Source organism: Meleagris gallopavo, chromosome 1 (genome assembly GCF_905368555.1).
Source record: "Meleagris gallopavo chromosome 1, MGAL_WU_HG_1.1, whole genome shotgun sequence".
Lineage (NCBI taxonomy): Eukaryota > Metazoa > Chordata > Aves > Galliformes > Phasianidae > Meleagris > Meleagris gallopavo.
Genome location: NC_139404.1, coordinates 128,222,598 through 128,249,445, shown reverse-complemented (window position 1 = coordinate 128,249,445; position 26,848 = coordinate 128,222,598). Strand labels below are relative to the sequence as shown.

Here is a 26,848-nt window from a genome sequence, read left to right as displayed (position 1 = left end):
TTCTTTTTATAGCAATATAGAAAAATATTCAGATATCTAAAAACGTATGGCTCTCAGACTAAGGATTACTGAACTCATTTTAATAATGTAACCTTACTGATAAAATGTTCCCTGGCAAATCCTCCTCACTCGCCCCACTGTATCATCATTTAGATAAATTACGTTAGCAATCTGTACTAAATTCAGTGAGCTTTCTGGTCTTTACACAGCATCTGGTGAATTCCTAAAATAGTAAAGAACAGAATAACTCTAATGTAAGAGAATCCTGCGCTCCTATAATTTACTGTTGCCAGTTGGAGAACAATTACATAAAAACACTTTTCACAGGACCAGATGATCACTTGTTACTGTTCCGTATTAAAAATAAAACAAAAAGGTGAAGCTTTCCAACTCTTCTACGTGTTAAACATGAACATTTTACAGGAGCAGCACATTCATTATGTCTAAGATGTGTAACTGCACAGAGTAAACAACTACAAATCACACAGGCATCTGGGGAAATCCTGCATGAACCTGCAGAGCACCAAGAGGCCAATACAAGATGAAGAGATGAGCTGACCAGAACGCCAAGTTATCACAGAGACTGTGACATCCTTGGTTGAAGTTGCCAAAGAAATGCTACACTTTCTCTAGAACAATTTAAGCACTTTAGTATCTGATAGTTTAGGACAGTAAAAGTGTCTATATTCCTGCTATGTCAGACAATAACTGAAGCTGTTTTTCCCATCTGTTCTTGTCTTTCTTGCTACAACTCCAGCAGCATAGCAAGGAAGTGGCTGCACTCAGGATGGGCTCTCATTCTCCCTTCCCCAGCTGAGCACTCTTTGAGCCTGCTCTGCCACTACAAGCAACTGCAGTGCAAGGTGGTTGAGAGCAGGAGCTGTTTTTAGCCGTCAGATAAGACTAACCATCAGACTGATCACTTGCACTTTGGCTAAATTATACTGTGGACTTCGTGGCACAGTCTAAAAACAAAGCGTATATTGAATTTAACACAACCACAGAATGTATTCGAGTCCATTTCTAGTAACTTTCATATGCATAAAATATATGAATATTTTTAGTAACATTCATGTGTAACAATACCCTTAAATATTGGTAAACCATAAATGTAAAGGGAATAAACTCCAACCTTTGATCCGTAGAGATACTGGGGCTGAGCATTGGGCTGCTTATCTCTCTGGAACTCCTGAGAAAATGGTAGCACGGTCCGAACAAATCTACAATAATAAAACAAAGACATAATTATTAACCCTTTAGTTACTAGGTGCGTGTCTACTGCACTTAATCCTGTACACTGTTGTCTATGTATAACATCAAAGCCAGACCGGTAGCCTTTCAGATCTGAGGATGGGAAAGCACAGAGCCTGCAACACCCAAACACACCTAAGCACAATGCAAAACTCAGTGGCCAAACTAGTGGTTTGAACCATTCATCATACTTGACTGATGTTCTGATATGTAGGTAGGAACACAAACAACGCCTAACAAACAGTGTTACTGCTGTATATTGCATAAGGGGAAAAGAACTACAAGGATCTGGAATGCTGCAAAAGATGTGAACAAACAGTCCACTCTGAACTGAGGGCTCAAAGAGCCTGAGAATCTGCAAGTCTGAATCCTCTCCTAAGCTGTCAGCCCTGTGATAGTGCCATGTAACAATGTAATTCACATTTTACAGCAGTATGGTTTTAAGGAGGAAGAAGTTAGTCAGCATCTACTACAACTTTAATTCTGCTTTAAATTTAAATGAAGCAAAATGAGGGACAGGGTGGGGGTGCTTGCAGGTTAGGCATTTCTTGGTAAATGGCACAAAGTTGCAAAGACATAGGGAAGCTGAAAATGAATCATAAAGAATTGCACATCAAGAGTTTGCATCCAGTCAAGCTGTTCCAGCTGATAGTGTCCGAAACAAATTGCATTTAGGAAAAGGTTTCAGAAGGGGAAGTTTGCAGCATGTTATAACATTGAAAAATAATACTGTACCTGCATGTGTTTTTGTTTTAAATGTTTGAATTGAGTTAACATACAAAATAAGTGATTCATTAATCATTTCTCCTTGTAAATATGTAGGTATTCTATTTATGACAATTTTTGTAGCTGAAAACAGGAACAGTTACCTAAACAAAATCTGTTTCACCCAAACGTGTACGAATTGTACCATTCTGTTTAAAATTATTTCTACTACATTTTATTTCTGAGTAATCTGAATTATTCTTCTGAGAATTTATAACTTCAAATAAACCTAACTGGAATTAGATGTTAGGAAGAAATTCTTCACTTAGAGGGCGGTGAGGCGCTGGCACAGCCGCCCAGAGAAGCTGTGGTGCCCCATCCCTGGAGGCATTCAAGGCCAGGTTGGATGGGGCCCTGGGCACCCTGAGCTGGTGGGGAGCAGTCCTGCCCATGGCAGAGGGTGGAGCTGAGTGGGCTTTGATGTCCCTTCCAACCTAAGCCATAAGTGATTTTTTCCCACAACACTAAAAGATACACATAGAAACCATTACAGCCCAGCCATCACTTGCACTCTTCAATCTTTTTCAATGAGCAGGTATGTTCTCTTTCTGACATCCTGCAGGTTGCCTTCCTCCTGCTTCTCTTCCAAGAAACAGAAGTACCACTTCCAAGGACTGAAGAATCAACTCTCTCAATACCAAAGATAAAGCAAGACAGATTTTACTTTCCCTCCAGCGCTGCTGGCTGCAGGTTTTGGCACATCAGTTCTTTTCATTTTTAATCACTGTTGATGATCTCAGTAATTTATCCATTTTAATCAACACAGGTTGTAAGCAGCCGAAGTAGATTAAGTGGATGAAAAGCCTGCTGGCTTAACAGAGCTTTGCAGCGGTGATTGCTAAAGGATGACACGAGCCCTAAAGTATTTTCAGGATCAAATCATTTTATGTCAGTGTCTCTGTGATACCTCCCAGGAAGGAGTTCATGGTGAGCACTTTACAACCAACTGCCATCATCTATTTAAAAATGAAAAGAGAAAACTGAAAAGGACCACTGTGGTTAATGATCTCACTTCCTTGCTGCCACAGGCACCAGATGAGGCAATCTCATTCATAAACTTACTGAGCTTCAACTCACAGTAGTCCTTCCCTCCCTCCTCATGAAGTGTCCTTCTGGACTTCCCTGCCTAATGGATAGGGATCTTTTCAACGCCCAGCCTACCAGCTCAAAGCACAGTCCCTATTCCTCTTCAGGAACGCTAGATCCAGTGCACTCTTCCTGAACATGAATGCCAAGCACACCTGTCTGCACATTATATGGTACAGCGCACCTTAAAAGCATTTGCATGACATTGCTAATGAATCTTGATCCCTTCTCCAAGCTGCTGAGAAAAGCAAAGCATGCTATGGGAGCAACACAGAGATGAAGCGATTGCTTTGGCTTGATCAAAACTGTGGCTACTACAATTCAGCTCTGCCACTGGGACAAGCTCCTATTTAGGCCACGGTTTCTATGGGCTCTGAGGATTTAAGACCACACTGCACACAATCACCACTACACAACCCTTTAATTTGGGTTTTCTGCAGCTTGCCCATCACTGCAGTATCTAAGCATGCTGCAGTGCTGCTGCATGAAGTGCCAAGTACCATTCAAAAACAAGACCAGAGCAATTGGGAAGATAAAAGCTACAGGAGTGCACAGAACATTTCTAAGTCATCCGCATCGTTTACTGTTTTACAGGGTGTTTTTTGTTTTTTTTTTTTTACAGCTGTATTTCCAGTTGCTTAGAAATTGTGTGTGTGGCAGGGTTGGGGGTTGTTATGAAGGAGGTTGAGATGAAGAACTGGCTGGCACTTAAGGATGGTGCTACTGGAGAAAAAGCAAACAAAATGGGGGGCATATTTAGCTAGAAAACGAGAGTTTAGACCTTGGATTAGTACAAAGATGCTATGTTTTAATCTTTTCAAACAGCAAATGCCTGAATATCACAAAGGAAATATCAACATTCTTTCAAAATTCAGTGATCCTGGGTATGGCGTGATTAAAATAACAGTTGGACTTAGCCCAAAAAGAAACTGATAAAGAATTTCTGTTCCAAAATCAGGATCACATTAAAATCCTTCAGTAGCTCAAAGGGTCATGATAGGCTTATGTGAGATTCCCCACAGAATTCAGGATTTGTATAATATGTTGAGAGGAGATGGGACACCAGGACTGATGGCTCTCTTGGGAAGCTTGCATCAGTATTTCAAGAAAATACAAAAACCCTTAATCCCAATAAGCATTCAGATTGTCTTACACTTGTCTCACTTTCTTAACCCTGAACACAAAACACACTATCAGCTCAGAAATAAGACAGAAAACGTGGCAGAAAAAGGAACACTAGCAGCAATACTTGAAAAGGAACAAGTAAGAAAAATCCGTAAATTGCCCCTGAGTCCTCTAAATCTTCTGGATGGCCCAGTCATCCTAGTTCCACAAATATGGAGGGATGAAAAAAGCACAGGCATGGGCATAAACTATGAAAAAATGTCATGGTGCAGAAAGCCCCTTGGCTTGGAAAAGCAGGGGGCAACTGAGGGCAAACATAAAGAGAGCTCTTAAAAGAAGTCCCAAGCAACACAGAAAAGACAAGTGAGAAATGGCTGCTCATGATCACTCTCAGAGTAAGAACTGGCTAGAACAGTTTCAGAACAAACTGAAGAGAGATCCCTTTTCCTACAGCATACAGCTTCCCTGTGAACCCCTCACAAAGCATTCATGAATGTGAAAGCTTCACATAGCTTTAAAAAAGGACTGGATAAAGCAGTGGGGAAAAAAAAAAAACAGTCTGCAAAGGATCAGAAACACAGTAACATTCACAAAAGCAGCAACTGCAATAATTAAATTGCTCTATCTTTTGATAGCAGCTTCATTGTTCCATCTCTGTACATCATCACATATAAAAATATTCCTAAATCCCAAATAATTAAAGATGCCACATGTTTCAATTACTTCTGCACGAATAACGGCAGTCTCTGAATAAAACCCACAAGCTTTGTAAACATTTCAACTCTTACAAATGTTTGAAATCACCAAGTTCAAGCACTGTTAGGAAAAAAGTTTCCAAAAAAAAAAAAAGATGCTGGGCACAAATCAATCTGATCAACACACTAATGTTAAAGGAACAACCCTCATGCCTCAGCTCCACTCGAATTAACAGAAGGCAGGGCATAGGTACTTCACATTGTCTAGTCCTGCTTTTTTTTTTCCCCCCAGACAGAATGTTGGCTCTAAACCACAACAAAACCATCAAGAAGAACATATCAAGCAGAGGAAGCACTCCAAGGAGAGTGAAAGACGAGAACAGGCTTCTCCTCCTGCCATAGCTCAATATCAGTATGCTTTACTGACTCTTCACAATGCTTTAATCAGGTTTTGCTTAAAAGCCAAAAGCAAACACAAAATCAGGAAGCCCAAGTGCTGTGCCTTCCACTCATTCAAACTTTGAATCCTATCATTTGCTTCCTATTTCCGTTACTCACTCTCCATCAAGGCTGCAACAGCAGGAAGGAAGTACGCCTGGAACAAAGCTCTAACGCTACAGATACACACTGTTCTTCAAAAAGAAAAGCTCACCATCAGAGAACATCTTTTAAAAGTAGCACTAGCCACCTGAGAAAAAGAAATGAGAAGAAATACAATTTACTGCTTCTCTGAATGACTTAGGATGAGTTTCCTCTGCTCAAAAAGACATACGCTTCAAGGTAAGACTTCCCTGGCTAACAAAGACTCAGTGATACACAACCATCAGACACGAAATGGCCACAAGTTCCAGAAACATGGCAGACAGCAACAAGGCAGATAAAACCATACTCAGCGAGCACTGAACTCTTCCCTCTTCCTTCTTATCAACACAGAAACAAGGAATATAATTTTACTTTCGTCATTGCACAGTTGAGGATCCTGTTTACCAAATGTCTTTCTGACATGCACGTAGCAGTATTTTTGGACACACTTTATTTTCAGCATATCATAACTAAGTCATAAAATGTCATAAAATGTAACCTCAGCAACCAAATTCTATTTCTACTGTGGACTAATAACAGTCTTTCATACATTTGACAGTACTTAGTAAAATGACTCATTTTACCTCATTTCAAGAAAAGCACTAGCAGCGAAAAATACACTAAATGAATGGTGATGGAATTTGTTAGCATTTGCTGTGAGAGAAGTTGCAGGAGAGCAAGAGAACTGCTGCCAACAAAAGGCTACACCATGCCAACCTGTTAGTGGATCCATTGTAGCAGTAGTTTGGAAGGAAATCGTAATTGAGTTCCCAAAATACATGAAGAGTGATTCGTCCGTAAGGGGCTGACACATTGTGATTGGCTTCCCTGAACATGGCATCGAAGCTGTCCAAGGTCATGTATCTGCTCAGAAGTTTGTGAGTCATTTTGTTTATTTCTATCAAGCCATCCAGCTCCTACAAAAAAATAGATCAAGAGGAAAGAAAACGAGCAGTAAATTTAACAAAGGAGAGAACCTCAACAAAGTACATAAAGAGCCTTAATTGAATAGGAGACTATCAGTGAAAAATGGACAGCTGACTCCTCTCCACTGTTAGTCCAGTGACAAAGCTGGAAGGAATCTGTGTTCCCAAGACTGCTCTGTGTCTATATCCCACCAAACCCTCTGAGATGCTGAGGGTATGACCTGTCTGCACTGCTGGCAGGTGTCTCAAACACAAATATGGGCCAACTAAACTAAAGTTAGAATTCTAACACTTAACTGGAGTCAGAAACAGATCGAGAAACAGCTTCTGCATTTCCTACATTACAAGCATCTGCAAAGTTCTTTCTGCTGGACAGAGCAACTGGTGACCAAACTTTTGTAGCAGTACTGATTTATCATAAATCCTTCTCATGGTTTAGTCAGGGAAAGAGCTTACTAAGAGGCAACAAAAGATGAGCCATTTACAAATGGAGTGAAAATACCTACAAAAATCACTAGCTGTGGATTATACATATGGGCACTGCCTTTCATAGTGTTTTTTCTCTTGACAAGACATTTCCAAGTACAGTTTCTGGCACTTTCTTTTAAATAAATTACAATAGAAACAATGCATCTTTGACACCGGACACCGAAACACTAGTATTTATGGAACAGAGCACTGAACTCATTAATGATCAGAGTTGGTCTAGCAATTGCAAGGCAAGTTACAGCACAGCCTTTAACCAGTACGTACCAAGAAAGAAAAAAAAAAAAAGAAAAAAAATTAAAAACAGAGAACACAACCTCTCATTCCAAAAACCACCAATGAGCATTGCTTATAGTTGTGCAGTGACATATGAAAGAATACCAGGGGAGATTGGGCTTCATTTGGCTATGCAGTCATGTTCCCATACAGTGCTATCTGATTCAACTGCTCCATTTTTCAAAGGATTTTCAAACTTGTGAGTGACAGTTAACTTAAGAAGACAAAAACAACCACTATGATGGCTACAACAGCACTAAGTCCAATCTGAGACCAGAAACAGACTGATCTTTTAATTGCCTTTATTTAACTTATTTAGCTTCAAAAACAGCAGAAGTTATCTACAAGTTAAGCTATTAGTACCAGTTTCTCATAGAGGAAACTAAGCAGTTTTCAGCAGAAATGATTCTGTGTAAAACCAAAGGAAAAAAAGGGAAGATGGCAACAGGGCAATGGATGGCAACTTAGCCCTGCCAATCTCTACCTCAAAGAAGAGTAAGAGCCAGCGACCTAAGAATCATCAATGGTTTCTGTTCACTTAGCCAGTAAGAAAACTACATTTAAGTAATTTAAATGTTATAACACCGTGCTCCAAAACGTCATGAAAAACCTGACTCCTGCCCATCTCAGGGTCTTAGAATTCTATTTACCCCCAGTAAAGGATGACATGAAATTGGGCAAGTTAATGCATGTCAAGATCTCACAGGTGAAACAAACATATTACAACAAGATTGACAGTAAACTTTCTTGCACAACTTTTTATTTTATTTCGTTCCAGCAGAACAGAATATAGCTTACAGCTAGCATTTCTGACTGAATATTGATTTGTCAAATTCATGCAGTCTGGCAATAAAAATTGCCCACTAACATTTTCATCAGGAAACTAACTCAAAAAGACACTTCAATATTGTACAGATGCTCTCCTTCCACATGCCAGATCTCATCCCTTTGCAAAAAAAGCTTACCTTGATTTGGTCATGCTACAAAAAACAAGCTGGGGGCTAAACAAACTCCTTTTGATTCTACCAGGCACAGCGTTGTTTTGTCTTGGTCTGCAGTTTATGTATAAGGACACGCAGAAGTGGGCATTTCCAAAAGCTTAAATCATAAGAGTGCTTACTCTCCTTGCCTGCTCACAGCTCCTAGAATACACTTTCTCTACAGGTGCTCTTTACACTTAGAACTTCCGAGGAGCTCAGCCTCTTCCCCTCTCTCCAGGTGTGACCGTGCAGTTAATCACTGAGAGAACACCTACAGGGCTTCCAGCCAAACTTGAGATTTTTTTTTCTTTTTTTTCCTTCGACCATTAAAAAAGGAACACATGTTTTTAATGAGAAAAGTAAAAAAAAAAGAAAAAAAAGGTGGAACACTCACCACAATGGAAGTCAAATCCTCACTTTCAAATCGACCAATTGCCAGCTCCATTGATCTGTACATAGCTGCTGAAATTCGCTGAGTGATCAATCGGTTCAGGTCTATTGACCTACCAAGAAGCTGAGGAAAAACTGCCATTAAGCTTTGAACTGAACATCAAATCACAAGACAAGCTGTACACGGACTACAAGGTTCCACAAATTAATAGACTTTTAAACAGTGAATTTGCATTCCAAACACACAGAAACAAAGTATATGGATAACATTTATAAATCCATGAATAAATGAGATGTTACATCTAATTTCTCACAAAAAGAAGTAATATCACATGCAGTATTCTTATCTAGATATATATATCATCATTTAATGGCTTCATTACATTGTGCCAACAACGCGTTAGAAAAAAAAGTGGTGAAAGATGTTATCAGGAAGACAACATTACACACATTTCTCCTATTTGGCTTGCATTTGCTTAACTGCAACACATACTTGCAACTAAAATGGGATCTTTTAAGGTTTTAGTTAGTTTATTCCTTCTACAGACAAAAAAAGCTTATCTCAAATGTCACTTCTGCCACTTACAAAGCAGAACAGAAAGCACAGAAATAGTTTTGCGTATCTACAGAAATCAACACCGCTGGAAAAATGCCCAGCAATGCAAATACAAGAGCATGAGTTAACTCACTTGGACGTGTCTTTGTTTCAGCAGCGTCTCATAGCGGTTGGACTGCAGCAACTGAATGGTTGCTCCCTGATTCTTACATTCTGAACGCAAACGTTTATCCAAAAGCAGGCTATCAAGAAAAGAAAGCAAAGAGAAAAGTATAGCAAACAGCAAACCCAAGCACGAATAAAAGTTCTTGCTACTGAAATATCTACCTGCCAGCCATTGCCTTGTAGTACGCAAATATTTGGTCTGCCAGCTTGTAGACAAATTGGTCAAAACACAGGTTTACCTTAGGAGAGAGGAAAAAAAGTGTATTTATGGCTACTCAGTATTAAAAAAGAGGAACTTATCCAAGACTCCACCACTTACTAAAAATATCTAGAAGAGTTAACATTTCTAAAGATCCTTGCACAAGAGAAGATGACATTCAGCCTTTATCATTAATGTGAAGGGTTTTGTAAAGATCTACACATATCCTTGCAACGCATCAGCAAATCAATCATCCATATTCTGTCTTTGCAACTTGTTCCTCATCTCCATCTGTTATGAATCTCTTGCAATAGGTCTCCTCCTTTAACTTAGCTTCCTTAGAGGAGGCTGAGGGGAGACCTTATTACTCTCTTCCAGTATCTGAAAGGTGATTACAGTGAGAGTGGCATTGGTCTCTTCTCACTGGTGACAGGACAAAGGGAAATGGCCTCAAGTTGCACCAGGGGAGGTTCAGGTTGGATATCAAAAAAAACTTTTTTACAGAAGGGGTTGTTAAGCACTGGAATAGGCTTCCCAAGGAGGTGGTTGAATCACCATCTTGAATGTGTTTAAAATCCATTTGGATGTGGTTCTCAGGGACATGATTTAGTGGAGGGTTTTTAGAGTTAGGGTAGTATGGTTAGGTTGTGGTTGAACTTGATGATCTTTAAGGTCTTTTCCAACCTGAGCAATTCTGTGATTCTATGATTCTATAATTCCACATTAACACACGGACTACTTTCCTCCTGTAGGTAAGGTTGCTTTACCTCTGCCTCAATCTCATCATAGAGGAACTGCTTCTTAAATTTAGTAAGCGCATAATGAGCACTGTCATTATAAAGGTCCAAAGAATATAGAACATACCTGAATGAAAACAAACAAACAAACAAAAATGTTACATATCTGTAGAGATGTGGCTCTTCAAAATGGTTAAGTCAACATACTTTCAGCCTGTGAATATTGTGATCTACATGCGTGTCACATAAACAAGATTTTTTGTTCTTGGAGTTTATATAAAGATTCATACTTGCTCATTTAAGAAAGTCTTTTGTTAGTTTAATAATTTTTACAGATAAGTTTGCAGTCTGAAACTTGCTTTCCAGATACAGTTTTTCATCAGGTGAAACCACGCTTGCTCTTAGTACCGTGGATTATATTGAGTAGGTAATCAATTACGTTGATTATATCGAGTTATTAAGAAGATCTACTGCAAAATAAGCATAGAAGGAGAATTCATCCAGGGAACATCACATTTAGCTACTGCAATTACATTTACATTAAATATTTAATATTTTATTCACTTTGAAAAAAAAAACTGTGAGTTGTAGAAGTAAGCAAAGAGGAAAATTGTATGAAGGTTTAGAATACCTTCTCAGTGACTGCTTGTTAAAATCAATTAAAGCAGTAACATTATAATAAAGAGTGGCAATCATTAAGAATAATCATTCAGTGGAAGAGCACAAGTAGGTCTTACTCCATCATTGATGCCTCTTTGGTCTCCAAAATATGATCTGTCAGAATCCAAGGCATTGACATCTCAATGGGAAACTGGATTCTTCTTCCCATGGTCAGCTCTAAGAAGAATTCCCTGAACCACAGCTGGGACAGATCACAGCATTGCTGCAGGGTTTCTTTTGGGATAAATAAGGTAGAATTACACTTCTTGCAGAAGTACATCAAGGACAATACAACTGTGATTCTGACGATGCAAGGTGAAACAAATAAAAGCAGGCATTGAGTCATACACAAGCCAAATGTGTAAACTCAATTCAAAATGCAGAGCCCATGACTTTTTGAAATAGTTCTGAACTCCATGTTGGCCCCCAAAGAGGTGCCTTATTACAGAAAATACTGTGGGAGTGGACCAGACTACCGGTTAAATGGAAAAATTCTGCACATCATTATGGGGGGCTTCTAATTTAACTTTTCATTTAGGGTCTGCTCCTCAACTGTGCACTGAACTTGGGAAGTAGCTGGTGAAGGAGACAACACAGTACTGGGACCGCTAGTACAATCCATCCTTATGGAGGACTAAATCACTCCACACATCTCTGTTCAACAGACAGGTTGTAAGTGACACACAGACACATGAAGAAGGGATTAAAACAAAAAGTTTCTAAGGCCACTGTCAGGACACAGATATACATTTTCCCACCTCTCCAGTAAACATTCAGCACAAGCCTTCATTTGTATAAAGCTTCAGAGCCAAAACAAAAAGATTTTTTACATTAAAATCTTGCAAAACTGGATGTGCTGCTCACCAGCAGCATTATAACAGAAATTAACAGGCTCCCCCTTCTTTGAGGGTAAAGGAGTCCAGTAACAAAACAAAAATGGAAGACAACACAGCATGGTGATGACAAAGACTAAATACATTCAATGTCAGTAGGTGAATTCTTTAGGACAGCATGTTTCCGATTACAATTAACTGAATAGTAAAAGTGGTGAAATGACATCAAATTTACCACAACAGAGAATCCGTTCCCTCTGTACTTGGGAAAAAAAAAAGAAAAAAAAAAAAAGAAAAAAAAACACAAAAACGACTTCCTTTTTAAAATTTCAATGCACAAAGAATTATCTGTCCCTTGTTTGCATGAATACATTTGAAAAAAAAATGAGGTAACAATATGAAATTTGACCCATTATAAATGAATGTGTTACAAGTCAAAATAAACCTACCACAATAATGAATACCACATCTCAGAAAACGTTTGGACAGACCAAGGTTTTTTGATCAATAAAACAACAGTAAGTTGGCTTAGGCAATCGGAAACATTTTCCAGGTTGTGTTAGAGGTGTTAGGACATGCTAAGCTGGACACTGATCATCTCCATATCTTACCACTGAAATTTATCAAATGAGTGTAGAAGAAAGACTCGCGATGGAATTTTTCTATGTCCAATATGGTGGGTCCCTCAAGGCTACTTCTCAAGGTTTTCTTGGAACCACTTTTGTCAGCAATGAGGGACTCTAACATAGTTCTCACCATGTAAAGCTGTATCATTAAAGGAAACAATTGTGGTGGAAGGGGGGGAAAAAAGGAAAATACACATGGCACATTAGTTGAGCAACACTGAGAATTACTATCAGTAAGCGACTGCTCCACTTCAAATTGAAAATTGGCACTGTGTGGGCAAAAGCCTTCAGGCAAGAGGAACGGATGCAGAGCTAGCCTACCCAGCAGCACAATGCCTACCCATGCCAAGGGGCCTCCACCGACTCTGAGCAGCAGACCATTTGCAGTGGAACAGTTCACATCACCACAAGAGTAGAAGTAATAAGTAACGTCTTACCACCAAAGTTTAACAGAGGCGGATAGATGTAGGACTGCCTCAGAAACTTGTGTGTCATTTGCAATAGCTTTTCCAGTCCCAGAGCCTTGAGCTGCTTCAACAGCTCAGCAGAGTTTAAGGACTCTGTCATAGTGCGAACCATGTAGAGCTAAAAACCAACAGACAGGGGCAGGCAGGGGAGAGAGAATCCGTTAATAAAAACACACAGGTAAATAAGGAAGGGAAACAGAAGCAGAGAAATTGTGTTAGTTTGTTAAAAATGAAAAGCAGCACAGTAAGCATGCAAAGGAAAATAATACACTTCTAAAACAGATAGGTTTCTTCCTTCAGAATAATTGTTGCCATCCAGTGCTCCCTGAGGTGAATGGAAAAATCACCATTCACCTCAGCAGATGTGGAGCCAGGCCCACAGCTGTTGGCTTCTCAGAGTATTTCACAAAGATTTCCAAGCATATCCAATTCATAAATAGCCATTTTAGAACTGCAGGAGATTGAGAGAGAAGTACCTAGAGTGGATAGCTTTGATCTCCTCCCCTCAGCAGAGACAAACAAGTGTGCCACCCCAAGAGCAGAAATGACAACAGAACTGTGTGCTCTAACAAGCCCTGTAGCTGCCTCTGAAACAAAGCTCTCCGACACACCCAGCATAGAGAAACACACTGATGAATATATATATATATGTATGTTTTTTTTTTAAGTTGATCGTATTTCCCTCAGAAAGTTAGAAATCAAAACAAAATCTTCATTAGAATCATCCTAGTAAAACTTAGGCAATCTTTTACTACCCAAGAGTGTTATACACATGGGTTCTCTTCCCCACTGATGTATATAAGAATATTTGATTACAAACCACAGTGGCCTTCAGTTTTTCACCCAAAGTGCTCAGTATCTCATTTTCTAGTTGGACTGTGAATACCCAGGCCATACACTCTCCAAAACAAATTTACAAATAAAATAAAACAGGAAATTACACAGAGAAAACAAAACCAACGTCTAGGTATGGGATTTTGATGACTGCCACAGAAAATGCACTTGAAATCTATTAATAGTAGCACAATATTATACAGATTTTAGGGAGCAGTTTCTTTATTCATTACTGAATAAGATGAGGGATCTTTTTGAGATTCAAATACTCTCCCATGCTTTATATTTAAATTCTAAATATAATTTAAAACTATAATTTAAAACAATGTAATTTATGAGATTTAACTAAAAGAAAAAATCTACCAGCCACGAGAGAGAATCTAAAATGGAAACAGTTAAGAAATAATCAAATGATTCCAAAATATTGTATTAAAATATTAGGAGCTCGAGGAGAAAATATTTCTTTGAAGTGAGTCAAATTACAGAGATGGAACACTAGTAAAATCACACATCTGAATAGAAAGTGACAGCAACCCAGACAGATGATTTGGTTAAGTATACGTCATTTTGTAAATATAAAACTAATCAAAGTAGATTTTGAACATTCCAAAAGAAAACTGCTCTTTAAAGTAGTTTAGCCAGAGAGAAAACATGATGTGCAATAACCACTGACAAGTATCACAACCATTAGACAGGAACATACCTGAGTACTGGAGGGACCCACCGCACGCCTTGGGACTTTGATATCAAAGCCACTTTTGGGGTCTTTTTCTCCCCTTAGAGCTGGGTCATTGAATGGTTCATGACCTGCTTCCCAGTCACAGACCGTCTTTCTGATGGCCTGCAAAACACTGAACAGAATTCACATCGCTTCAGACTTGTACACATCCAAGTGTGCAGAAACTCTGCAACGGTGCTCTGGAGCTCAGGGTAACTCAGAGGAACCACAAACAACTTTGCCAACAATTTCAAGACAGCCAGATTCACGTGACAATAATTCTACACTGTTCCCTCAGAAAGGACAGTGCAGAGCGCTCCTCCTTTCTCAGAAGAAAGTTGACCTATGAAACTGGTTCAAAACCCAACTGTCAAGAATTTGCCTTTGTGATCCTTGGTGAGTGCATCAAGCCATTTTGTACTCGTGCATCATGAAATGCAGGCAAGTTAATCAAATAAAACCACACTAAAACAAGACAATTTGAGCTTGAATTGAAAAGGAAGAAGATACTTCCTGTTTCCTGCAGAACTCCTAAATTCAGCTGGGTTTTATACAAACGTTATACTTTAACTGAAGTGGGAGTAAACAACTGATAAAGAAGTTAAGCTTAAAATCAAACAACTAGGGACAGAAAAATAAAGTGAAAAGTCATAGCAATCAGTGTGGGACAGAGCATTTGGAAAAGAAGTGGAAGGCTAATAAGGTAGAAGCAGAAGAAGTGAAGAAACAAAGCAAGATGCCAAGAGGGCAGAGAAAAGACTATGGGATGTAAATATCAGACACAAGGAATCATAAGGAAGGTGGACAGCAACAATTTTATTCAAAATAAAAATACTAGTCTTTCTTTAAATATTACAGTACTTATCTTTCCTTAGGATAGAAATAAACTACAGACAATCCTGCTAGAAGAAATCCTGACGTGGTGCTAAGAAGCTCAAGACGACCCAGACTTCTACCTTAGCCATACTGGCAGTCATTCAATCTGACTCCCAAGATACAGTCAGGGAAGCTAACTCTGAATCCTATACAGACTACAAAGGGAGGGTGGATTCAAGAGGCAAAATGTATCAACTGTGCAATTTTAATAAGAGTTGGAGAAAAGAATACAGGGAGAGATAAGAAGAAGAACATTACCTCTGAATGACATTTTTCTTTTTTTTAATCGCTTGTCTTAATGGCTCTCTAAGCGTGACCTGGGCAAAGTCCTGAAGAGCTGCATAAATGGTATGGCGAATGGCATGATTGAAAACACTTTCCATCCTTCCCATCAGCACCTGAAGACCTTTGATCATGGCAATCACCTGGAAAACAAAACCAATGTGTTTTTTTTTTTAATTTTGTTTGTGTATATTTGTTCAAAAAGTCATTTTTTTCAATATAGAAAATGAAAGAAGAGGAATTAACAAGTTCAAAAAGGTAAAGGAGAAAGTCAGTCTGAAGAGGCTAGTTTTCCTGGGCCCCTTCTGTGCTTTGAATGAAGGAAAACATGCACTTTCAGAGCCAACACAGCCATAGAAAATGCTTTCAAAGAATGTTCTCTCTTTTGTATGGAATTAATCTTTGGGAAATCCCTGTCTAAAACGAAAAAGGAAAATTTCTTACCTCAACCAAAGCAAACTTCTCCTCACTAGTATAATTATATCTTGTTGCTCTTTCATACTCTTCTGCATTGTCAGGACAATCTTTATTAGAGTATTTGTCAGTTGGGTGTACCAGCTTCCATGAATACTGCAGTTCACAAAATGGAAGAGGGAGAAGAAAGATGGAAACAAAAAAGGCCTGATAAACAAAACATATCTGAACACAAACAATATGCTTATAAAATACTCTGATGTTTTCAAGAACATCTGAAAAATATTTGGTACTATTCTCAAAACCTGCATAAATTCTGAAACAGAACATGATGTATGTAATAAGGTTAATGGATACTGAGTGAGTTCAGAAAACAGATCAATAAGTGAGATCCTCCATGCCAGAAGAAAATCTCAGTGGGAGGGCAGAAGAACTTATGTGACAAGCACTTAAGGAAATCCATACAAATAAAAAAGACAAAGAAAAGCATGGACCTAAAATTGGCAGTAGTAAGAGGTAAAGCAAACAAACAAACAAGAAAAAAAAACCAAAAAACCTACAAAAAAAAAAGTCCCAACAAAACAACTGCTATGGTTTGTTCTGGAACTAGGAGACAGAGGTAAAATTGAGAGATTTCTACAGAGGTATAACAAAGCAGGTATATTTCTACAGAGGTATAATAAATCAAATCTGTCTTCTCTTATACAATATATCACCTGTTTCACCCCTTTTAGGTTGTGCTTTGCTGTAGGTAAGACACACAGCTTTTATCTAAGTAAGAGTCTGGAATATATGAAGCATTCCCACAGTCTCCTCTTCAGTTTCTGCATTAAGCAGTTTCCGATTGAAAAAAATACATAAATGGCTACTTTTCTAACTAGCATCTGTTTTTAAAGTAGGTTCTTATGATACAAACCACTTTGCAGGTTATTTCCTCTCCCTCATCTCTTCTCAAATTTTGTATTATCTACATTTATCAACTAAAAGTCTTCTTTATGTCTTCTCCCATTGGCTAATGGAAGCCCTTCCATCTTTCCTGTGTGTACAGTTAAGACCTCCCACACTTCAGTTTACTAAGTGACAATCTAACCATAGCCAACTGAATACACTGACTTCCTATGTGACTGCATGTAGGTAATAAACGACATATATGGAAAAATAAATGAAGTCAGTCTACAAAACATGTCAAGAGAAACATAATAGCATCTGATCAAGGATCACAGGTGAACACCTATCCAGTAAATGTAAAAAGTTAAATGTAGTGTATGAGAAGGCACATGCTACTGGATATTTAAAGCAGTAACATTACTCCTAGACTTTGAGAGCTGAGGTGCTGCTTTCCTCTGTGAACATTCTGAATCAGGAGAAAAGGAGTGCAGGAAAAGAGAAGAGAATTAAGAGAACAGTACATAACATGCATTTTTTTATTCTGTTAAAGCAAAGCCTGTCCAACCTCATTTTCATCTGCTTTCCTTCTTCAGAAAACATACCACTTCCATGACATGTGCACTCCACTGGGAGAGAAGCTGCAAGCCTTGGAGAGAAAGATCAAAGAGCTTCCGATACTCTGCATCTGTTTTTTGAGCTTCCTGTCTGCCAGAACCAGTCACTACCTACAATGTTTTTAAACAAGCAAACAAAAAAAAATTAAAACAAATTGTGTACAACATTTACAGTCATATTTCTCAAGATTTTTTTAAGCATTAAACACCATCACTTATCAAGACTTGGGTACAAAAGACCAGTATCATTTTTTTCTTCTAAAGAATTATCTCATTACATTTCACAGACTTTGGTCAAGAGATAGAAATCACAAGGACTCCGTATCACCAAAATATAATTGCAGACAAACTCAAGATACTGATTATATATTATATATGCATGTGTACTTGATTTTAGTTTTCAACTCATCTCTCAAATTATAGCTTCACTCAAAGCATTATGAGCACACATTTGGAGTAAAGGTTAGACAACCTATTCCCAAAGAGACATGTCAAAAATTTCTGGGATACACAGACAAACACAAGATGTCTGCAGTTGGTATGATGTATCAGAGTTTAAATAGCATTAATATCATGCACAGAGTGGGTACCAGCCTTGCAGCCAGCTTTTCTTGAGTCGGGTCCTTGAGCTATCCTTTACCCAGCCTGAGATTTGCCTACTTTTTTACAATATAGTTTTACAATAACTGCTAGCCAGATGTAAAATCTCTGCAAATAGCTCTAATCTCCCACACCTCACTGTTGCTGTAGCGAGCCAGTTCTGATATGAAACGCATATGGTCTTCTCTGATTTGGATCATCTGCTCACATATATTGTACTGGGGACTGCTGCTGGAAGACGTGCACGTCCATCTGTTGCAGAAGACAAAAAAATCTTCAATCAGTTGATGCAATAAAGAGTACAGCTGATACTAAAAAAGAAAGAACAAAAATCGTGTGACTCATTTTTTTTTCCTTAAATCTTCCTTCTCATCCATGTGAGGCCTTTCCTCTTCTCTTTCACTTCGCTGCTGCTGTGAAATACAAACTGCCATCTCTCTTCAAAAGCACACACTTAGGGACAGGACCAAAAAGGACTGAAAGCCAGGGCAGAGGGACAGATATAGGCCATGAGATGCTTAGCTGCTTTCAGCTTGTTTTTCTTCATTCATGTTTAACTGAGAAGAACTTATTGTACGCTCCAAATATAAAAATAGTTATTATTAAATACTATTAACATGTTATCAAGAGAGACACAAAATACATGCTACCAAATATTGTGTTAAACAGCCTCATACTTTTAGTAGCTCAGTAGGCTCGCTACTATTGATTTTCTCTTAGCAATTACATGCAAGTTACATATTTTTTTCTGCAGGAATTAAAAAGCAAAGCACTACATTCTAAATTCACATAACTGCATGGAGGGAAGGTCTCAGAGGAGCACAGGAACGTTTGCTAAAATAAAGCAAAAACCATAAACCATGGAACAATTTGTATAAAACAGCTGCATTTTCCAGCCATTTTGCTGTTGTACTCCTACCAAAACAAAAAGAAGAGGGACGCAAGCTAAGTTTCTGCTCCATGTACAATATATACATGCACTACTGCTCACCTTGCTTAGTATAATCCTTCATTTCTTTTAAAGAAAGTTTCATATTTAAAGGAAAAAATAAAAATTACATTAGTGTAAGATAAATTTTACATTCTCCAACCCAGGTGAAAAGCAGTGCCACTGATGCAAGAAATAGCTCAGCAGCACAGAAAGATTTTATGTCCTTTACATTGTTTCTACTATGTGGAGTACATTAATAGTGAAATACCCACACCAAAAAACGGACCAAGGTGAAAATCCTATTAATGTAATTATCACAGATTATCAGGTGATTATGAAATCATACCTTGTGGGTCTGACCTTCCCCAGCCTACATACTCCCCTCTCTGTATCCTCGTCCTACCTACCTGGATTTGTTTTCTTCATAATGGGCACTTGTCTTGATATATCTTGCAAGTTCAATCTGCATATCACCAAAGAGCGGGACAACCTGCAGCTGCTGTACACAGGGAATAAATCAGATTAGATAAATGATGAAATATGCACCTTAGTGAAAGGAAACTGCTATTTACCCAATGATAGTTCAAAGTGATTTTTGTTTTATTTGATTATATTAATCTGGAGGTATATTTAAAACGCAGGGGGAATTGCCTTCCACATTACATATTAGGAAATGCTTCTCTTAACCAACCTTGAAGAATTTGTCAATCTTGGCTAAATTTATCCTCTTTTTTGCATCCAGCTTGTAAATGTTACTGACACTTCCATCCATCAGGTACAATCCAAAGCCCATAACCTGGCAAAAGAAAAAAAATAAACCTCTCTGCAAAAGGAGATCAGTGGTATAAACATGCTGAAAATATTTGTCATGAGACAAACATTCAGTGTTCACTCCATACCTTTTCTTTCACTGCAAGACACACACTAGATAATATCAACCAATTTCACATTCCCTGGCACTCTTTCATTAGATGTAATTATACCAGTTCATTTTTTCTGCTTCCTAACCCTAATTTTTAAGTTACTTGTTTCCTCAAAGCTTTGATACACAGCATCACCTCCAGAAGCCTTTTGCACAAATTTGCCACCTATCTAGAACTAAAATTTCCTAGTTCCTTTCTGTTGTTGCTATACTTCACAGAGACACCGTTCCATAGAATTAGTTTCCTAACAAGGCTGCAGTTCAGTTAGACTAACTTCAATTTATGAAGAACAAAAATGGATTAGAAGTTTTCTTAATAGATTTAGTGTTTAAAATAAAATAAGAAAAAAAAAAAAGAAAGACAAAGACACTGAAGAATAAAAACAAAGGGCAACATTTGAGTTAATTGGTTCATGTGGTTCTGACAAAAGGAAACAAAAATCCAACAAGAACGCAAACATCTTTGTTCTGTTTCAACCTTTCTTTAAGTTTGTACTGAAAAGAAACTTACTTTCAAAAGCATATGTTTCTCGCTGGGGGTTAGATACATTTTGTTTTCGTAGTAGTCCACACACAAATTCACAATGTCTGCAAGCAGTTCTTCATAGCCAACAATCACCTCCAACTGCTGCTGTAATGACTGAAAAAAAAGAAGAAAAGGACATGAGTCAAGAAGTTACAGTCTCACAGGATCAGCAGCTACTACCGAAGTGAAAGGGTTTTCTTTTAAAGGTTTTATACAGCATTCAGTATTTTGGAAAAAGACAATTAAAGCTTACTTGTGTTATCTTGTTGTGGTTAGCAAGGAACATGGAGAGATTCTGGGACTCTTGAATGGACTGAGGATCTGCCATTTTCCGTAGGAACTGAGCAGCTCTTTGCAAAAAGAAGAAAACAACAAGCATATTTCCCTTCAGTGGCTCTGCTTGTACGCAAATTCAACCCCTTTCAACAGAAACGCATTTGTCTCTGCATCTACCAGGTAGTCAGCAGAACTCTAAGACATCAGCAGACCTGTCACTGTCAGTACAATCAGTACAATGGCAATGCCATTTGTTGCTTGTACAAGGTTGTTGACCTGAGTGTATCTCCCATCTCCTGAATCAAGCAGAAAGAGAATATGACACATAAGGCCAGTGCCTTCTTGCCACACCTTCACAAAAACATATTAGCCAAACCCACCCTTTTATTGACAACCTCTTAAGAGCAATGCTGAAATATGACATAAGGACAACTTTGATTTACAAGCATCAAAACTGGATGCCAAAAACTGGAATATAACAAAAAGTCAGCTTTCTCCGAAACTTGAAAAGCAAAGCAGTATTGAGCAATGCATATCCCACACATTTAGTGAACACCAAGATAGACGTACTTGCCAGTTTTGCCTTAAAAGACAGGAAAATATTTAGTTGCTGGAAGAGCAGCATAAAGAAAGTCAATTTAGTCAACAGTTTAGCTGCAGTAATAGCAGAAAAAGTTGCCCAAACAGGAGCTACTGCTGCCATCTTGTGGGAGCTCTGTCTCCCCACAGCATAAATCCTGATCCTGTTCTTAACAGCTTACCTCTTGTAGGCTGAATGGTCGTTCTTCACACTGCACTTCATATTTTTCAGCTCATCCAGTACTGCAAACATGTTGATAAATTTGCCCAGTGTGATCAGATATGCTTCAGAGACAAAGTCTTTTCTCCTCTCTGCATGGCACAAGCGTCTCACCTCCCCACAAAACCGTTCAATTGCATTTCTCTAACAGAAAACAAAAGAGACGAGTCAGGGAGTAAAAGCCATGATGTTTCCAAGAAAGATTTATCACACACAACTGGGGATCTGACACCTGTCTGTCTTCCCCTCTAAGTGAGGTCTTTCACTGGCACAACAGTCCACTTTGGTGCACCTGCAAGAGCTAATGAAAAGTACCATCGAAGCAGAAAAAAACATTTAAGGCATGTGAGGCCAACAACACACGAGCACAGCCTTTCCAGCTTCACCTCCGTGTACTACAAGTGTCATAAAGGATTTTAGCCACAGAGCCTGCCTGGCACAACTGGAAGTATGATTTACAATCTGAAGTCAGAAAAAATAAATCCCTTTGAAACAAGTGATTTTATATCAGAATAGTGATTAATGCTAGCACATGCCAATTTGCAAAATCATGCTTGCAGATGGTTATTTGAGGGCTTATTTCCAAGTGTGCACCAGGGCCCTCTGAGATTACAAGTACAAATAGAAACTTCAGATACAAAGAGTAATCTGTTCTGAGTTTAGGGCAATAACCTCAAATGAAAGGAGATTTTTGTAGTCAGTAAGATCCATGAGTTTAGGAAGATGACAGAAAATGCTACATTGCATTCATTCTCCTGTGTGCTCCATTGTTTGCAAGCTCTAGTTGCTCTGGCTTCCTCAGAAAAATGCCAAGAAACATCCTCCATCCATTGAATAAAGGGGTAAGCTGCTTGCACAGGAGAACAGAGCAAGACAAATGGCTGTTCTCTAGTCCATATTTAGTTTGGGTGGCTGGAAGGTCAGAAAAACTGGGTTAGCTTGCCTCAAGTACGAATTTCTGCAGCGGAGTTGCACTGGGTGCTACAATGTCGAGGCTTGTAGAACCCTCAACCACCCAACAAATGGTCTTATGTATACACGAGATGTGTTTTATTTCTATTTCTTTTCCTTCCAAGGTGTCAGGGACCATGTGCAACTATCTTCTATTTTTTCTTCAAAGCTCAAAGCCGTAAGGGAGGAATCTCTTTTTGGTGGTGTGCAGCAATAGAACAAGAGGCAATGGGCAGAAGTGGAACACAGGAAATTCCATACAAACACAAGGAAGAACTTATTTACAGTGAGAGTGGTGGAGCACTGGAAGATGCTGTCCAGAGAGGTTGTGGAGTCTCCTTTTCTGGAGATACTCAAGAACAACTTGGATGCCTCCCTCTGAGACCTGCTGTAGGGAGCTGCTTTAGCAGGGATTAGGATTCAACAATCTCTAGAGGTCCCTTCCAACCCATGCAATTCTCTGATTCTGTGAAACTGCTGAAGTTGTTAAGACAGGCATTAGAAACGCTGCCCTTCTGAGAGACCTTTTTTCCCCCCAAAGTATAACAATTAGGTTGCGTAACTGAGCATATAATATTAAGCATACATAATAAGCATATAAGCTTGCTAACACATTTTCTATTCCTTTTACCTGGAAATACATAAAATTCATCAGTTTTGTGACTTCTGGCTCCAGCACTTCCACAGTTTTCTCATAAATTTCTACTCTGTTAGGCTGCTCATTGCACTTAACCTGAGGACAATTAGAGAGATCGTTACACTTACAGCTTTCCCCGATAAAAAATTTCCCTCAGTAACTAAGATCCCAAATGACAAGCTGGTAAACGTATTATTATCATCTTGACGATACAAATTTAAGGTATCTATTGCTGGCTTTAGTAGATGTAGGCCGTTCTGCTAAGATTCATTATGAGTTTAAAAATATAAATTGAGATTTCTTCTCTATTTTCTCTATTCTTTGCATAAGAATATTTGCAAGCTGTTGCCAATTCACAATTTCACTTTTGGTCAGTTTCCTGATGCATCTTAACATTCCTCCCATCCCATCACCATATCACCATTCCCAGACACGTATTCATAGGATTTTGTTTTTGTACATAAATCAAGAAAACAGTGCATAGCTCTGACAAGAAGCGAATGACCATCTAAAAACCTAGAATGTTCAACACAAATGCTAATTATTACATGCTGTATCACCTGTTAAACCTGCTTTGAATTTAAATATCTGGGGGGAAAAAAAAGATGTCCAACTAGTTCCCAAGTGTTAAGACACTGTTCTATGGCATGCACAGCTTGCTAATTCAGGGACCAAAGCAAACTTTATTTCAGAACTCATTACTAAATCTGTAACCAATACAAGACAGAAGTCCACATGCTGCATGACGGTTTAATTTTGATCCTTTACCTGGGGAATGGCCCTTGAGCAGCTCCTCCATGTATATAACATGACAGCATATTCCTGGCCCTCTTCTAACATTTCATTCTGCAAGAGAGACACTTGATAATAATAAGGCATTGTAAAATAAAGGAGTTAAATTCACTTCTCTGCCATCATTCCAAAGCAAACTATTTTTCTTATCCGAAAGTATGTGTGCAAACATGTATTGCAAGCTAAATGATCCATCTTACTGCATGTATGTAAAGTAGCACTACCATAATACATAGGTGCAAGCTGGCATACTGTATGCATCAATGCTGTTTCTACCATTAAAGAAACGTAACATTTGAATTGATCAGTTACAGATGCCCAGCTTGGGCAACAGCTAAATTTTTCTATCTACTCACAGTCATGTTTTAACATTCAATCTAATTCTGAGAAAATTCTTATCACCTGGGGACTGTAAGTAATCAAAACAATCAAAACAAGTTAAGAACTTGCCAGATAATTATAAAAGCAGATTGATGTAAATTGACGTAATTTTCAGTTGCATATAACCTATGCAGTTTGTGAAATGGGTTTTAGAATGACAAAATGTATTAATCCTCATTTTTCAAAAATGCATAAAACAACTAAAAGTTCAGAATGGAACAGTGTTTGCAACCTGCAAGTTCCTTTGTATCCCAAAACAGCAATACCACCAGCAGAGATAGTTATGAGTCAGAAGTCTCATCTTCTATTGTACAATTGTTAAAAAACACAAAAGACCCTACACAAAAGCATGCCAATAAACAACTAATGTATACATTATACAGTGAGGAAGCCATCAAAAACCCTTACTACCACTAAACTGACAGAGAAGCACTGGAAACTTGGGAGGATGAAAGGTAATTTTTTATTCAAGTTACAGCAGAAAGCTGTCAACAAAACTAACCCATCTCCAAATGCTGAAAAAAATACACAGTGAAAGCAATAAAATTTTGAAAATACTGGCTGATCAAGAAAAAGGACAACTTTAAAACTGCCAGCAATTATATGCAAGAAAAGAAATGCCACACACTTTTGTGTTACTGCCACCTGGAAAAGTTACAGACAACTTCTTTTCTGTGACCACAATCCTTTCAATGAAATGCAAAATGACACATCATTCTCCTTTTATTCTAGGTAGCAGAGAAGTATCTACCTGGATACCTACTTACCATGCTAGAATGGACTGTAGCTTGCTCAATGTATCTCGCAATGCCAGTGACAAATGCATTTCTGTCCTCAAAGTTAGTGTTGAAGTTTGGCTGCAGAGAAAGAAAGCAAAATATCGAATCAAATTCTTGGTAAGGAAAATAATTTTTATATATATTAAATGTGAACACTGCTGTTATTCTTGTTTTGTTCGTTGGCCTTTTGAGAGTACATATTCTTGCAAAAGAACTGCAATTTTTTTTTCTAAAATGACAGCAGACCTGGTAAAGCAGAGATGATGGCGGAGGTTCAATACACGGTTGCTGATCTGGCAATGGTAATTCTTCCAAGAGATCCACATTGGATAAGGCATCCTCCAGTGTTACTTGAGCAGTCATTTTGCACCTGTGGTTAAAAAAATACATACATATGTATGTATGTATATACATATACGTATGTATACATACACGTACCTGTAGTTGTTTTTTATATAAATACACTTAACTATATAAACAGAAAACGAATACCACAAAGAGCAGGGAACCATTACTACTGTGGGAAACAGGTGGTTTCCCTTTGATGAGGACATATCCTAGACACCATAATGGAAGGGGACACAGTCAAACCAAAACCCACTTGGTTTCAGTATGCAAGTTTAAAATGAGTATTAGGATAACAATCTCCTCCTTACTTTTTGACTTCAGAAGTACTTCACTTCCTCCCTGCTGCACCAAAAACAGAGAAAACACTGACATCAATTTCACAGGAAAAAAGGACTGCCCTCAGATGTAACCACGAGGACAGTAACATCAATCTGAAGTTAAAAATAAACAAATGAAGAAACCATCAAAGACAACAGAGTAAAAGCAAAAACCAAAGCAAAGGGAAGGAAACACTCCGAACTGATACGCCACCTGCCCTCAGAGACCAACCAGCATGCCGAGCTGTCACTGCAAAACCAACAAACCACATACAGAGAGAGCTCACCAACAATTTCTAACAACTACTGTCAGACAGTCAGACATGGTTCTTGAAACCATGGCTCCAGCTTTGCTTCGAGCCTGAGCAGGTTAGTTTTCATTAAGATAAATAAATAAGCGGTGCACATGTTGTGCAACTTGCAATCCCTGTTGAAAAATGATGAAGGACAGGACTGACAGGAGTGCTTGCTGACAGAGCTGCCCACACTCAGGCAGCTCCTTCACAGCGAATGCGGTTATTCTTAAATGACAGGCAGGCAAAAGCCATGGCATCTTCCCTTCAATAAATAAACAGATGCCAAAAGAATTCCATATCTGGGCACTTGTCCCAGGAAGGACAAGGAAGTTGAACTGTCAACAGTTTTAGCCTGGAGGAAAACAAGAGAGAGTTGCTAAGAAGTTAGAGCACCACAAGCAAACATTATTTTAATATTTTTGTTCTGAGTATTTATAGGTCAAGCTTCAGCTAAAATAAAAACCAACACACTTTACCTGGGATAATTTAACTGAGAGACTTCTTCCAACTTGAAACTTCTCCCTGTATGCTCATGACCAAAACAAACTCCCACTCACACAGCTCTACTGGGCCTCACACCCATGGGACAGATGCATGCACAGCTGCCCCACGCTGCCACAATGCACAGGCACAAAAACACTGGTCCATCCCTGCTTCAAAAGTGAAAAAATGGTTGCCTATTATACGCTGCAAACTACTGCACTTATCCACCCAAAAGGGAATTGTCATTTAATGGAAAAGAAATGGCCAGGTCTCCCCTCACCAGCACCAGTGAGGCTACACTTTGAGCACCATGGACACAGCTACAGCAACATTTCTGGACCCTATGGTACAAGAGAGACATAGATATATTGCAAAGAGT

At 38.6% G+C, this 26,848-nt stretch overlaps 1 protein-coding gene across 3 annotated transcripts in view; it reads right to left on the bottom strand.

Moving 5' to 3' along the window:
- The window catches only part of CYFIP1 (cytoplasmic FMR1 interacting protein 1), a 63,469-nt gene that overhangs the window by 25,694 nt on the left and 10,927 nt on the right, over nt 1-26,848 (bottom strand). Inside the window, exons 2-23 of one of the 3 annotated variants that reach the window (XM_085213423.1) lie at nt 25,272-25,395; nt 25,014-25,103; nt 23,842-23,919; nt 23,068-23,169; nt 21,448-21,629; nt 20,664-20,760; nt 20,396-20,524; nt 19,654-19,758; nt 19,370-19,461; nt 18,166-18,283; nt 17,420-17,542; nt 15,960-16,085; nt 15,492-15,658; nt 14,343-14,490; nt 12,324-12,477; nt 10,957-11,113; nt 10,250-10,346; nt 9,446-9,522; nt 9,252-9,360; nt 8,567-8,686; nt 6,222-6,421; nt 1,133-1,220 (exon numbers count right to left, since the gene is read on the bottom strand). In XM_085213423.1, the coding sequence (XP_085069549.1) occupies nt 1,133-1,220; nt 6,222-6,421; nt 8,567-8,686; nt 9,252-9,360; nt 9,446-9,522; nt 10,250-10,346; nt 10,957-11,113; nt 12,324-12,477; nt 14,343-14,490; nt 15,492-15,658; nt 15,960-16,085; nt 17,420-17,542; nt 18,166-18,283; nt 19,370-19,461; nt 19,654-19,758; nt 20,396-20,524; nt 20,664-20,760; nt 21,448-21,629; nt 23,068-23,169; nt 23,842-23,919; nt 25,014-25,103; nt 25,272-25,388 (2,676 nt within the window). In that variant the 5' untranslated portion in view covers nt 25,389-25,395. Of the gene's footprint in view, nt 1-1,132; nt 1,221-6,221; nt 6,422-8,566; nt 8,687-9,251; nt 9,361-9,445; nt 9,523-10,249; nt 10,347-10,956; nt 11,114-12,323; nt 12,478-12,775; nt 12,924-14,342; nt 14,491-15,491; nt 15,659-15,959; nt 16,086-17,419; nt 17,543-18,165; nt 18,284-19,369; nt 19,462-19,653; nt 19,759-20,395; nt 20,525-20,663; nt 20,761-21,447; nt 21,630-23,067; nt 23,170-23,841; nt 23,920-25,013; nt 25,104-25,271; nt 25,396-26,848 lie in introns of those variants that run through there. The other 2 variants (XM_085213413.1, XM_085213402.1) reach the window with 2 other exon arrangements.